This window comes from Toxorhynchites rutilus, unplaced genomic scaffold (genome assembly GCF_029784135.1).
Source record: "Toxorhynchites rutilus septentrionalis strain SRP unplaced genomic scaffold, ASM2978413v1 HiC_scaffold_458, whole genome shotgun sequence".
In the NCBI taxonomy this organism is placed as follows: domain Eukaryota; kingdom Metazoa; phylum Arthropoda; class Insecta; order Diptera; family Culicidae; genus Toxorhynchites; species Toxorhynchites rutilus.
The window spans coordinates 1-14,784 of NW_026600047.1; the positions used below are offsets into that span (position 1 = coordinate 1).

The window sequence follows — 14,784 nt, forward strand, 5'->3', positions numbered from 1 at the left end:
GGTCACGATCCGCTGCTTCACTGGAGTATAATCTCAGTTCTTCTGGGTGGGTTCAGTGTGCTAGTGCACCTGCTCGTCCGATTTCCGCTCCTTGCCTGGTGTACAGGAGACGAGAAGTTGGAACCGGACTCGTGGAAAGCACAGGTCCTCACTGCTCAACCGATAGCAAAGCGATACAATTTTCGCTACAGAACTTCCTCCGTAAACGGGGACTTTTGTGCGGTTGGAACGGGAAGGAACGAGTGTTTCTGAGTACGTTCTGTTCGGTGGTTCAAGCTTAAGTGCCCCTCGAGCATGGCGGAACTCTGTCAAACCCGCCAAGAAATATTCGGGTCTGGTTACACCGACTATGGTACACTTTTGCCAACTGTTGCGATGTGGTTTGTGGCGTGTAGTGTTGTGTTGGCTGAACATAAATTCTAGTTTGTGTTGTGATAACCCTGTGCCGTCATTTTAATCTAGATAGCTTATATATTTTTTTTATAATCCTTTAAGATTTTATTTATTTTAGGTATATGTTTGTTTTTTAATATCCTTCGTTTTTTTGAATACTGGTGTGTTTGCCTCTGTTATTATATTCACTATTTGCCGTGGGAGGAGACAGATCCTCGAACAACCCGAGCGAACAAGGTGACTTGTCACAACCAATTAGAAGTGAATATATATATTTCCGTTAGGATAGGAGCTGAGATTTTTCAATTGTTCGATAGTTAGTTTCATAACATATATTATTTTATTCAATATAAAAAATTGTTATGGAGTGCCGAAATCGATTGACGTAAAAATTGCATCAATCCATCATGAAATGACTGAGCCATATGACCCACAGTTATCGCCTCTGAATCGGTTTCAAACAACAACAACCTTATAGAAATGATGTAGAAAATTACTTCGAAAATCGCTTCGGGTTGTATCCGAGACACGATCGCTTAGTACGTAGGACCACGCAATCTTTTTTGACGTAGGACTACGTCTAACCGGAAGATATAGGGGGTGAAATGGAAATCTAGGCACTGAACAAGTAGGAAAAAATGCAAGATTTGGAACGCTTATAACTGGAGCATTTCTCAATAGATCGCAAAGGTTTTTGCATCAATTGATAGGAAATATATCTACGCATCTATCATAACGAATAACATTTCATTTTTCTTGAGATAAATAATTGAATAATTGTGAAATATCAAGCATTGTCAAAATGCACTATGTGCCCATTTTTGATTGGTCCATTTTGTGCTCCTCAAATCGAACCGACTAAAACGGGCAACCAGAGCAGCAGCGAAATAGAATGAACCACGATTGGAAAGAAAAAAATGAACGAAACATTGGTCGCAGTCTCACACATGCGTAATTCTCGAGCCAGCCAGTCAGCTTAAAAATCCCAGCTCCGCTGCCGTAACGATCATTCTCATTCAAACCGTACACCACATCGGTTCGCATCACAACAACTCAACAAACCAACCCAAGCAGCCATGTCTGGACATGGTAAAGGAGGAAAAGTGAAGGGAAAGGCAAAATCCGGCTCGAACCGTGTTGATCTGGAGTTCCCCGCAAGGGTAGCTAGGCCGAGCGCGTTAGTACCAGTGCACCAGTCCACCTAGCCGGCGTTATATAGTTTCGGCCGCCGAAGTGATCGAGTTAGCTGGTAAAGCTGCTCGCGACGATAAGAAAACCCGCATTCGGAACAGAACACATTCGGTTCGGTGGACATCAAGACAACAGGCAGTTGCGGCGAGTGGCGAGTGGCAAACGCAATCGCAAAACGGCATCAGGTAGCAGAAGAAAAAAGTTTGTTCTTTATACACACTGCTTTGGTGGCAAATCCAGAACAAGGCGGCATCGAGGGCGTTCGAAATGGTTTTTTTCAAAACCACGAGTACTAAGTTTTCTAAATTTGAACCATTCCATAAAACAAGGCGCTTTTCAGGGCCATTAAACCTTCCAAAAAAGAGTTTAGGAAATACAGTTCAATGCTTTCTAAAACAATATCTAAAATAATAATAAAACACAAATTGATTTTTTCATAATTTGTTTGCCAGGATATGATGAGTATGTGAATTTGGCAGTTGTTCTGAGCTTATTGATTTTCACCAATTCTTAAATTGCTTCTAGATTGAAAGTACAGTAATTTACACTTATCTCGACATTTAGCTAATTGGTCGGACCAGTAATGCGACATATTTAGTTGGACATTTTTGTAAACATAGAGTTCGGGGTCCAAATTATGACCCCACATTGAAGGTCGACACTGTACCACTGTCATCGCAAATGTTCAATTACAGGTTAAAATTACCTCCAATCCGATACTGAGTGGTGGTAATGCGACGTGCCATTGAATGTAATTTACTGTAAAATATGTCACAAGCTGGATGGGAAGAAATTTTCCAACTGTGAAAGCTGTGGCGAGTGGCAAATGCAATCGCTAAACAGCAAGGTTTAGCCGAACAAGATGGGGATATCGAGTGATAACAAAACAATAAACTCTTTAGATTGAAGATAATTTTGTGATCCTGAAAAAGACCCTTTTAGCCTGCATGTGAATCCAACGAGCGAACAAACCGTAATGAATGTATTTTTTTTCTTCTTTCTTTGTTTTTAAGAGGCTTTAAACTTTGCAGTTCATTCGCCTCTACGTGTATTTTTTTGCCATCGCTCCCTTTTAACGCTCATTCGTTCGTCTCGTTGGACTCGCCCCTCTGGCTGAGTCTGCCGATTTGTCTCTATCCTGTGAGTGTGTACCGCTAGAGTATAAAACACGCGGACCCCAAAAAAATATCTTATTTTCTTTCAAACCGTAAACCCGTGTGGTTGTACGGCATCGGCATCGTGGACGTAACAAAGGAGGACAAGTTAAGGGAAAGGCAAAGTCTCACTCGAACCGTGCAAGTCTCCAGTTCCCTGTTGGTCGCATTCACTGATTGCTCGGCAAGGGTAACTAGGCCGAACGGATTGGTGCCGGAGCACCAGTATACCTAACATCGATTATAGAGTTTCGGCCGTCGGAGTGCTCGAGTTGGCTTGCAAAGCTGCTCACGACAATCAGAAAACCCGCATCAAGAACAGAGCAGCTTCGGTTCGGCGCTCATCAAGGCAACAATTAGTTTCAGTGAGTGGCAAAGTGTTTCTCCGGCACGTCGCATTAAATGTAATTTACTGAACAACATGTCACAAGCTGGATGGGAAGAAATTTTCCAACTGTGAAAGCTGTGGCGAGTGGCAAACGCAATAGCTAAACAGGAAGGTTTAACCGAACAAGATGGGAATATCGAGTGATAACAAAAACACAACACCAAAGGTTCTTTTCAGAACCATCAACATATTCATGAAGAGTAAACAGTAAACTAATCCATTTTTAAGGTAGATAGGTAGGTATTCACGTAGGAGAAGAAAATAAAACAATATATTTAAAATATATATTTAACAAAAGCTGTCCCCTTTGTATAGTCCTACGTCACTCCGGTTATGTCCCCGACATTACTCACCCGTCTTTTTTTAATTTGTTGGTTCATCATTTCGGATATTATTTGCAAATGCGTTGAAATTCCATGAATAACACGTTAGTAAAAAGCTCCGGGGACCCTGCTATAGAATCATTTCGAGAAGCAACGATTCTTTCTTGCCTTTGCGAGAACAATACACTAATTGGTCATATGTCACAATTCGTTTATTTATATCAATGCACGCATTGTACTTTTAACACGAGACATCTTCCGCGCATCGCCAATCAACAAGCATTAAACACGTGTCTAACAGATACACATAGTTGCAGCGATAAAAATGAAACATCGAAACATACTTCATGTGAAATATTCGCTAGCGTTCACAGCTCGAGGGAAAACATAAAACACAAAACGAACTGGATAAGCGACCATTGTTGTTTCGGGCACAGAAATATTCTGAGAATTGTCCTCAGAGGATATGCAATACTCATACACCAACGACAGTTTACTCGCTATGCAAGGGTGGAGTTTACTTCCCAAATATTCTCTTTTCGCTATCCCCCTTCGTTGTTTCTATTCTAGCGGCTGCATAAGTTGCCCGTTATAGACAGCTCTGTTCGGGAAAGCACATAAATGGACAGAACAAATGTATGGGAAAATGAGAATGCTTCTAATTTTCATCAATTTAAATCATATACAGTCTATGGGATTGTGATGTATAGTATATCAAACAAATCTTAGAAAATTTCCGATCCGATTGGTATGCAAATCGTCAAAATCCGTTCGCAGCAAAAATAGTTATTAACGTTAACTTTATTTCATAAAAAACGTGACCTGTTTTCTGATTTGGCGCCCTTAATGTAAGACGTAGTCCTATGTCAAAAGACAATTGATGACTGAGATTTCTAGACCGGAATCCGAACCATTCGTTCCGCAAACCTGAAAACATCAGCAGCTTTTGGACACGCAAAATAGCATTGTAGCTTGGAATGGTTACTGTTAGCTCGCTTGGATAGTCAGCAATACAATTAATTCTAACCATTCACTATTCATCACAAATACAACAAAATATATAAAGCAATAGCAAAAATGTGTAATGCAATGGTTTTGTATCACAACCACACATACAAATCTTTCTGATATTACATGGATGTTTGCACCGGTCAAATGACCCGTTGCGGTAGTTAGGGCAGATTACATATATTTCCCAGTAAGAAAAATAACAAGAGAGGAGTAAACACTGAAAAATACATTTGATGTATGTTTTAGGAAAAGTAGTGTAGGCAAATGATGTTGTGACAATGTAATTTTCAAGAAAATTTTGTCTAAAAGTTTAAAATGGGTCATTTGACGCCTCGTGGTAGGTTTACTGTTGAAAACGAAAAAAAATTCTAAGGGGTTGTATCTAGGACACGGCCGCGTATTTTCGACGTAGAACTACGCAATTACATTATGCAATCCACTTGTTTACTACTTTGAATATTATTTTAGAATGCATCGTTTTTTTTGTAATGGATTACGTTACAAATAAATTTTGATGAACGTCTCTTTACGTTTGATATGGTGGCTAGGATTATCAAAATATGTGAACGGAAGAATTGTCGAACGATCATTGTATTTTCCCTCTGGAATTATTGCACATCTCATGTTTACGTAGTTCTCAACCCGGGAAAATTCATTCATCTGTAGTATCTGAAATGAGGATTTTCTCAGTTTAAAAGCACGTTTTAGGGAAACTTATTCCGGTCTGCACAACGACAATCGAGTACAAAAGTACTCAACACCAAAAAATACCCCCGACTTGCATGTTTTGACAAAGCGGATACCCCCAGGCACATTAAATTTGAAGTCCGTGTTAGGGAAACACAGCTCTGTGGGAACCAAAATACCCCTGATTTGCGTGTATATTTGCAAAGCGGATTTCCACTAGTACATCGATTTTGAAGTCTGTGTTGGGGAGACCGTAAATCAGGCCAATCAAAACATGGCAGTTAGGGCGTTTAGATAACGCTTGACATTTTACAGTTATTCTATTGTTCATCTCATGAAAAATAATATATTATGAATTGTGATAGACGCTTGAAATATTTCCTATCAATTGATGCAAACATCTTTCCGATCTATTAAGAAATGTTCGAGTTATAAGCATTCGAAATACGGGTAGGGTTAGCACACAAATCGGCAGAACAAATGTATGGGGAAAAAATGCTTCCAATTTTCATGAATTTAAACCGTTTAGAGATTAGCGAATTGTAATGTATAGCATATCAAACAAATCTTAGGAAATGTCCGATTTAATTGATGTGCAAATCATGAGAATTCGTTCACAGAGAAAATAGTTATTATCGTTAGCTTTATTTCATAAAAACGTGAAATATGTTTTCTGATTTCGCACCCTTTCTGAAAGACGTAGTTCTACGTCAAAAATAGCATCTCTGATATCGAGATATGTAAATTATGTAAAAAAACTTCAGCTTTCAAGAAAAAAAATATATAGCGCCCTCTAGTCCAAAGCCATGAAAAGAACATAAAAAGGACTATAATTAATAATTACGAAAACAAAATCCATTTTTTTAATGGTTCAATAATTTTAATTAAAGGCTCATTTGCTTCAATTTGATATGTCGATCATTTAAACGGTTCAGGTTCAAAAGCTATGATTTAAAAAAAGTCATTTCAGGGAAAAAGTGGAAATAATTTTCCTAACCACCCTAAAATGGAAATGGTCACCCTAATGAAAAAATAAAAAATACGGATCTAATGTTTTGTGATAAAGAACAAAATTACCACTTTTCACGAAAATCTGAGAACCACTATATCAGTTTGGCATGGAATGGTTGTATATCTATATTTAGCATGATATGTGCGAGTGATGACTTTATTCCCACCAGGTGACCTGGTAAGCAAGCTGACCAGTCCAGAATCTGAAGCCCTTTTTCACTAAACATGACATAGCGATCCAGGTACTACGGATGAGAAAACTGTTTCGGGTTTGATATTTTTTCTTCAATTTGAATGTTCTATTACTTTAATTACCCCCCATGGGTAATATGAGACGAGTTGGCTTATTTTGTTCGATAAAACGAAAGAGATTATCCCTACACGCAGTGGCGTCGACGTCGATTTAACGAGGATAAGGAACCGAAGCGGCAGCAAGCTAAGGTGATGCAATCCGAGTCGGCCGCCGTCCCGCCATCGGAAGCGGCGGCCTCTCGCAGGCAAACCTGTGTTCGACCGATTGGCCGGTTGGTTCGAAACATAGGAGACGATCCTTTAGTCAGGTGGGAATGGGGGGGAATGCTATACAAATGAAACACAAATTTCTGCATTACTCGGAAGTTAATCAAACAAACGAAACCAGATTTGGCATGTGGAGGTTTTAGGAGGCAATAAATGTTTCTATGGTAGTTAGACACTCCTCCTCCCTCTCTGAAGGGGGGCTGCCATACAAATAAAACACAATTTTTTGCATTATTCGGAAATTAAACATAATCAAGCAAATTGAGCCTAAATTGGGATGTGAGGGTTTTTGGGTACGAGAAATGTTTCTATAATGGTATGACATCCCTCCCTCCTCTGGAATGGAGAAGGGGTCCCATTAAAATAACACACATATTTCAACCAAACATATTCCAACCAAACATGACCATTTAATAAGTTTCGGAAAACTCAGAAAAATTGAAAAGTTCGAAAAATTCAATTCGCATATGTGCTACAATTACATATTGAGAAGCGTTATTAGTTCATTTGATGTTTGCGCTAACGAAATTGATCGTCGTGATAAAATGATTTGATAATGTGATAATACGCACTCCTATATTTTCTTCCATCCATATATATCCATATATATATATATATATATATATATATATATATATATATATATATATATATATATATATATATATATATATATATATATATATATATATATATATATATATATATATATATATATATATATATTTTATATATATAAAGGGTGTGTCACATCAAATTGCATCACGGAAAAAACGCTGTAGAAATTTAATTTTTAGGAATTATATCTTCAGCCTTCGCTTATAATCAGATAAGAGTGTATAGATCACGTTGGGCATGCTTCACTGTCAATTTTTCGGAAATTTGGAAAAATGTCGTCGAACGAAAAAGAGCGTCGTGAATTAATCCTGTGCACTCATTTCGAGAATCCGGAGTTGTCAAACGATACTTCGAGAACCTAACCATCGACCGGAAGGTGAAGAACGGCAAAAATGGATGCTCCGTCAGTGAAAAAGATCACAAGCGCGTAGTTAAGCAGTTTAGACGTGATCCGAGAAGTTCGGTCCGGGATGTCGCCAATAAGCTGAATTTGTCAAGTTCATTCGTCCAGCGGACCAAGCAGCGGGAGGGCCTGCGTACATACAAGGTTCAGAAGGCTCCTAACCGCGACGAAAGGCAAAACATGGTGGGGAAGACGCGAGCCCGTAAGCTGTACACCGAAATGCTGACGAAGCCGCATTGCCTGGTAATGGACGACGAAACCTACGTCAAAGCGGACTTTCGTCAGCTGCCGGGCCTGTTGTTCTTCTCCGCAGAGGACAAATTCAGCGTTCCGGAGGAGATTCGCAAGCAGAAACTATCCAAGTTTGCCAAAAAGTACATGGTGTGACAAACGATCTGCTCTTGCGGAAAGCGGAGCGCCCCCTTCGTGATGACCGGCACGGTAAACGGGCAGGTTTACCTTAAGGAGTGCCTACAGAAGCGCTTACTACCACTATTGAAGCAGCACAAGGGCCCGACCATCTTCTGGCCGGATCTCGCTTCGTGCCACTATTCAAAGGACGTGTTGGAGTGGTATGAAGCCAACGGGGTCACCTTCGTGCCAAAGGAAATGAACCCGCCCAACGCGCCGGAGCTTCGCCCAATAGAGAAATATTGGGCGATTATGAAGCAGGCCCTCCGGAAGAACCCAAAAGTTGTCAAATCGGAGGCGGACTTCAAGAGAAAATGGATTTATGTTAAAAAAAACTACAATCTGACGTTGTACAGAACCTTATGGACGGGGTAAAGAGGAAGGTGCGAGCATACGGGCTTGGGCTCGAAGTATGAATAAAAAGAAAATGCCAAAAGTTGTTTAATAGTTTTTATTTGACTGTCTAAAATTTTCAAAAGGATCGGTCTACTGGGCGAATTTCTACAGCGTTTTTTCCGTGATGCAATTTGATGTGACACACCCTTTATATATATATATATATATATATATATATATATATATATATATATATATATATATATATATATATATACATATATATATATATATATATATATATATATATATATATATATACATATATATATATATATATATATATATATATATATATATATATATATATATATATATAAGTTAAAACCGAAACATCAGTCACTAACAAAGAAACACCACTCATATCGCACATCCAGCTGGACCCGATACCAATATAGTGTTTCTCTCCACTACACATCGGAAAATTTTTCGTAAAACTCTGAAGGAAGGTCGGAAAATTCGGAAAATTTAATTCCCACATGTTCGAAAATTACATCATAATAAGAGTTGTTAGTCCGTTCGATGTTTGTGCTATCGAAATTGATCTTTGTTCGTAAGTGGAAATGGAATTTCAGGCGAAATAACGCATTTCCATATCTTATATCTATATAAATAAAAATGTAAGACAAAATCTGTTGGTAATCGGAAAACCCGAAGAAGGGATGGTCCGATTTTAGCCTACTTTATTTTGTTGCATTCGTCTATTCCCGTAGATCAATATAGTGGAGAGAAAGGTCGGAAAACTTTCGGAAAATCCTGAAGAAAGGTCGGAAAATTCGGAAAATTTAATTCCCACATGTTCGAAAATTACATCATAATAAGCGTTGTTAGTCCATTCGATATTTGCGCTATCGAAATTGATCGTTGTTCGTAAGTGGAAATGGATTTTCAGGCGAAATAACACATTTCCATATCTTATATCTATAAATAAAAATGGAAGGCCAAATATGTTGGTAAGTGCAAAACCCGAGGAAGGAATGGTTCAATTTGAGTCATCTATTGTTCGCTGTATTCGTCTCTTCCCGTAGATCAATTTAGCGGAGAAAAAAATCGGAAAATTCGGAAAATTGAATTCCCATACGTTCTACAATTAGTTAAGCGTTGTCTATTTGTCTATTTGACGTTGGCGCTAACGAAATTGATTTTTGTTCGAAAGTGGAAAAGGATTTTCAGACGGAATAACGCATTCCTATATCTCCTATCTATATAAACAAAAATGGAAGGCCAAATGTGTTGGTGTGCCCTAAACCCGAGGAAGGAATGGTCCAATTTGAGCTGTCTTTATGTTGTAATATTCTCTGTATCAAACATGTATTCCATGCAACGGAGAATCATGTTATTTCCAAATGCTTGAAGAATCTTGAACGAGAATTGTGTCTGAAAATAATTTTATATTATGAGGACGAATTTTTGTACTAGACAATTTATAGTAAAAGGAAACTGTAGAGGGTCAAAGGGTAATCAATCAATGAAGAGTTCAGTAATTGGACTCACTAACGTTCACTTAGTAAGAAAACGTGGATGTTTGAAAGTATTCAAATAAAAAAATCTACTTTGGGCGGGACGAAGTTCGTCGGGTCAGCTAGTATATAAATAAAAATGGAACGCTGAAAAATCTTGAACGAGAATTGTGTCTGAAAATAATTTGATTTTATAATGACGAGTATTGGTAGAAGTACTAGGAATTTTAAAGGGTAGATTGAAAGATCAATCAATGAACAGTTTTGCGATTCGACCCATTAACGTGCGCTTAATAAGAAAACGTGGACGAAAAATAAATTTTGGGCGAGACAAAGTTTGCCGGGTCAGCTAGTGAATGGATATACTTCATAATACGTTATAAACTGCATTCACTTTTCATTATTTTGAAAAGGATTTTATTCAACGACACTATTTCTCAAATTGCACTACCCACGAAAAATACTTTTTGAATGGAAATGAACGTACGAGACAAATATGATCTTGATATAACACTGATCAGAAATAAATATACAAATACTTCCTAATAACAAAATTTGCGTATTATTCGATTATATCCTTCTTGCGGGTAAGTGACGCATTCGGGTAGATGTTACATTCGGGTAAAAGTTAAATTCGGGTAATTGCTACATTCGGGTAAATGTCGCATTCGGGTAAATGTAGCATTGGGGTAAGCGTCAGTTTGGGTAGATGTTACATTTGGGTAGCTGTCGCATTCGGGTATTTGTTACATTCGGGTGAGTGGAATTCGGGTGAGTGGAATTCGGGTGAATGTCTGTCGGGTAACTGTCGTTCGGGTGAGTGGGTTTCGGGTAAATGTGACACAATCGCAGAAACACCTCTACATTAATAAATAATTCATTATTCGGCATACACCATATACAGATAGCAAGGAGGGAAAAGGTGCAACCAACCCAATCAGACTTCCCTCCGGGAGCGCATGCTTCACTCGACACCACTGCCTACATGGAAGAAACAAAGTTTTTGTTGAGTGTGTAAAATAGCGTACCCTTGTTGCACAGATGATGGCGCATTGTTTAACCATGGTAGATATCTCGATACAGTACGACTGTCCTTTGAGTTTCCACGTGATAGTTCCAGAGCAAGGTACTGCGCCACAGCTCCTTTCAGCACTCCACCTAGAGTATCCTCGCTAAGCCCCGTAGTGATGGTTCCGGTTTTAACATTCTGTTGTGAAATGAGAAAAATACAATTTTACGTTTAGTGTTGTTAGTGTATGGATATTTTTTATAACGATGGTTTCTATGAGAGAGTAATAAAAGATTTAACGTCGGAAAATACTTGCCTTGATTTTGCTGAGCGTGTGGAAATCAGCGAGAAATTCTATCACATCATTCAAGTATGTCTGCCGCATGCACTCTGCTATATTACAGTTAAGTGAGAGCGTCGCATCCGGTAAATCGTTGATTACGCCTGGGAACATAGCACCGCCAGCGTCGTGTAACAGAATAGCAACTAATAACAAAAGGTTGTTGTCTGGAATACTCGTTTTGAATTTAAGTGCTTGTACGAGTTCAAATACTATTTGTCTACACAACTGCATTTTATCGCGTTCTTTTAAAAATGCTCGATTATTCAAAGAACACAAATCTACAATAATTTTGTGTGTAATTGGGATGTTTTGTATTGCGTAACTGAGGACTTTAGAAAACGGTTCCAGTACACTCTAAGATTATAGAAGTATATGAAGTATGTGTGATTTGTTCATAACATAATTAATTAAAGTACCTTGGAAAGCTGTGGGATTTTCAACATTGAAATCATAATGTGCAGTAAATGTTCCGGTTCATCTAAGCTTTGAAGTATGAAAATTATCCGTCGGATAAGGTTATCAATACCTTGTACCGCAATAGACCATGTGTTACCGCTGATATTATCAACTGGAACACATTGAAGATACTCGGATAAGTTTCTGAGTATAATGGATAGCATATCAGCCGGTAGAGTTTTTTTAGAGTTTAGGGTTTCTGTCAAAAGTTGCACAGGACTAACTGGACTCAGGTCGTTGAAATCATTGAGACTAATGACAATACTCTTGAAGAAGTTTCTGCGCACGGTCTCTGTTAAAAATATTATATTAATTTATTATTATAATATTTATTCGATGGTTCGTACCATTAGCCTGTGAAAGAAATATTTGATAAAATACTCCGTTAGGAGACAATTGATGCAAAACGCAACGTATGAACTGATGTGCTACTGACATTGACCCTCCTGGTAGGTGGGTTGTACTTTCACATTGCCACGGATATGTTGAATGAAGAGCCACCCTAAAAATGATAAGAACAAGAAAACACTCTTACACTGAAATGGTATACATTAGGATCTTAGGAAAAAACTTCGGCCAGACCTCGGGAATTCAGCCCAAATTTTATAATTAGTTCTATAGATTTTGATACCGAATAAAGTGTGATACACATGCAAAGTCAATGTTAACGTAAGTTCCCGACCACCTCGCTCGTTGGGTTCCTCTTCTTCTTCTCATCCTCACTGGAGTCGCTGCGAACACCATCGACGCATCTTTACGGGCCTGTTGTCTGGCAGTCTTGCAACATGTTCCGCCCATGGCACGCCTTGCAAACTTTCTGTATTTATCCTCCTTTTCAACACTCCGTTTTCCTGTACAGCGTTTTCCTGTACAGCTACCTCAGTGTAAAAACCAACCGGTATGAATCCGACCTGACTTCCCACAAATCTGTTTATTATAGGCGATAGACGGGATATAATTTTATAGGCACCATTCAGGATTGTGATAGCCCGGTAGTTCTCATAATCCACATTGTCGCCGAGGCCATTAGTTTTTTGAAGAACTTCCTCGATTTTCGAGAATCATGAAGCAGCTCTTTCACTTCACTCACTCTGTCTCAGGTGGCGGATATTTTTCCTAAAGAAATGATGTTTTTGTTGCTTTGCTTCTGTAACCGTTTGTTACAGTTTGGTTAGTGTTTTTTTTAGTTTGTTGTTGTTTTGAAAATATTGTCATCTTTTTGTAAACTTTTAGTAGGGAATATATTTTGTTAAGTGGGGAAGTAAATGCAATGTATTCTTTTTTTTGGAAAACCGGGTGAACGGTGGCGTGTCGATATGGCAGAACACAGCTTAGATTGCGAGAGAGAGAGAGAGTCAGCGATGAATTGCATAAAATGGACGCTGTACCCCGAAAAATGCAATGAGAAGTCTCGAGGTAGAATCTGCCATCAAAAACGGGGCTTTTTGGATTCAGGCGCGGTGTGTGACGGACGTTTGTTTAAGAGTTCTGTCGAATAGTTGAGACATAGTTACCTTGACGAACTCCCGGTTGACCGGCACGCCATTCAGCCTATTGGACCACTACTACGCCTAACCGTAGAGGACCAGTGTGCACCCTCTGGTCAGGTTGACCATAAACGTTAAGGAGGGCCCATCTCGGCGGTGCCACTCCGGTGTCGTCCTGTGCCTGTCAATAGCCGTCAAGGAGAGAAGACGCTGAGCAACGGTCAACTGTCCACGTGACAGCCTGCCATGGACTCCGGCGCAGCCTGGCTTGCAGCAGAACAACCAACCACAGTAGCGTCCGCCATCCGTCTCTCTCGCCACCGTAGAACAACCAAGGACAGCCAGAATCGTTAGCAAATAAAACAAAAGTTGTTCAAGAAGAAGGTGAGAGTATTGGTTGGTCTCGAAAAATCGGATTATCCCTGTACCAGATTCCATCCGTGTATCATACGAGTATAAAACGGCAACCGTTAAGGCTATACTCATGTTTATCGCTTGCGGTTTTTTCGTTAGGCTTTGGGCGTTAGGCTCTTATTCCATTGTTTTGAATTCCCGCCGCAGTATTGTAGTTTCCGGTACTGAATAAAACACAGAAATTTGATCACGTTCCTCTCAATTCGCGAGTTTGGTATATTATTAAGAGTAAATCCCCATTTTATCCCGTCAATTTGTTCAACACAACGTATTCGGGTCCTATACCGCAGTTTAAGTGGACGAGTAGCAACTATCATCATTGGATAATTGTCGTTCCCACGCTCCCACGTCATCCCGATATTCACTGAACGGACTTCCGATTACCTGCAATTTGGATAGCGTCAAATCCCCATCCCCTGTGTCGACACTCCGGAGGCTGTATCCAACAAATATTGTCTTTTTATTTGATCGCGAAGCCCCTCCAATTACCCAGTAGTAAGCCGACCCTGAGTCCCAGTTCGAGGGGTCTCTTGCTGCTGCTGAGATTTCCGGGAAGACACAGTAAATAGAAACACTTCAGTCGGTATCGTTCAACGTTTTGTGGAGTCGCTGCTTGCAGCATGACGGTGCGTGCTGTATCCTTCTCGCTCAGAAGCACTCGGCACTCGTCTTCAAACAATTCATTTCGTTGTCCACGTTGCTCATACTCGATGACGGTCACTTCTGTGCTGCTAATTCCAGGTGTAATGATATTTTAGGCTGGAAGAAGGTGCTACATGTGGCCATGCTCTTGGAGGCAGCAAATTCGATAAGTCTTAAGCCATTTTCGTTGGTTCGCGGTTGGGCGATGAACCTACCAATTACTTTTTTCTGAGTTTCAATTTCTAGTCTGTCTTCTTTGATTAGGATTAGACCAAACAGCCTCCCATTCATTCCGCGCGGCGAGTGACGTTAGATTCCTGCATTCCTGTAGGCGAATGATGTGACTATAGTTTGTCACTAAGTGAGATTTGAAGCCGTGTCCTCATATGCTATCGACTCGGGTATCAAAAAGGAGCTAAAAAGTAAGATCGCTCCCAGAATTAAGTGATGAACTTTGCTATCTTACGT

At 39.5% G+C, this 14,784-nt stretch overlaps 1 protein-coding gene across 1 annotated transcript; it reads right to left on the reverse strand.

The window, feature by feature from the left end:
• Positions 1 to 10,444: 10,444 nt before the first annotated feature.
• Positions 10,445 to 12,271, reverse strand: LOC129782201 (protein unc-79 homolog). The gene is made up of 4 exons (XM_055789570.1): positions 12,121 to 12,271; positions 11,734 to 12,065; positions 11,291 to 11,671; positions 10,445 to 11,172 (listed from the first exon to the last, which is right to left on the reverse strand). Exons 1-4 carry the CDS (start codon positions 12,209 to 12,211, stop codon positions 10,930 to 10,932), a joined length of 1,047 nt encoding a protein of 348 aa, XP_055645545.1. The 5' UTR covers positions 12,212 to 12,271; the 3' UTR covers positions 10,445 to 10,929.
• Between the last annotated feature and the right edge of the window lie 2,513 nt (positions 12,272 to 14,784).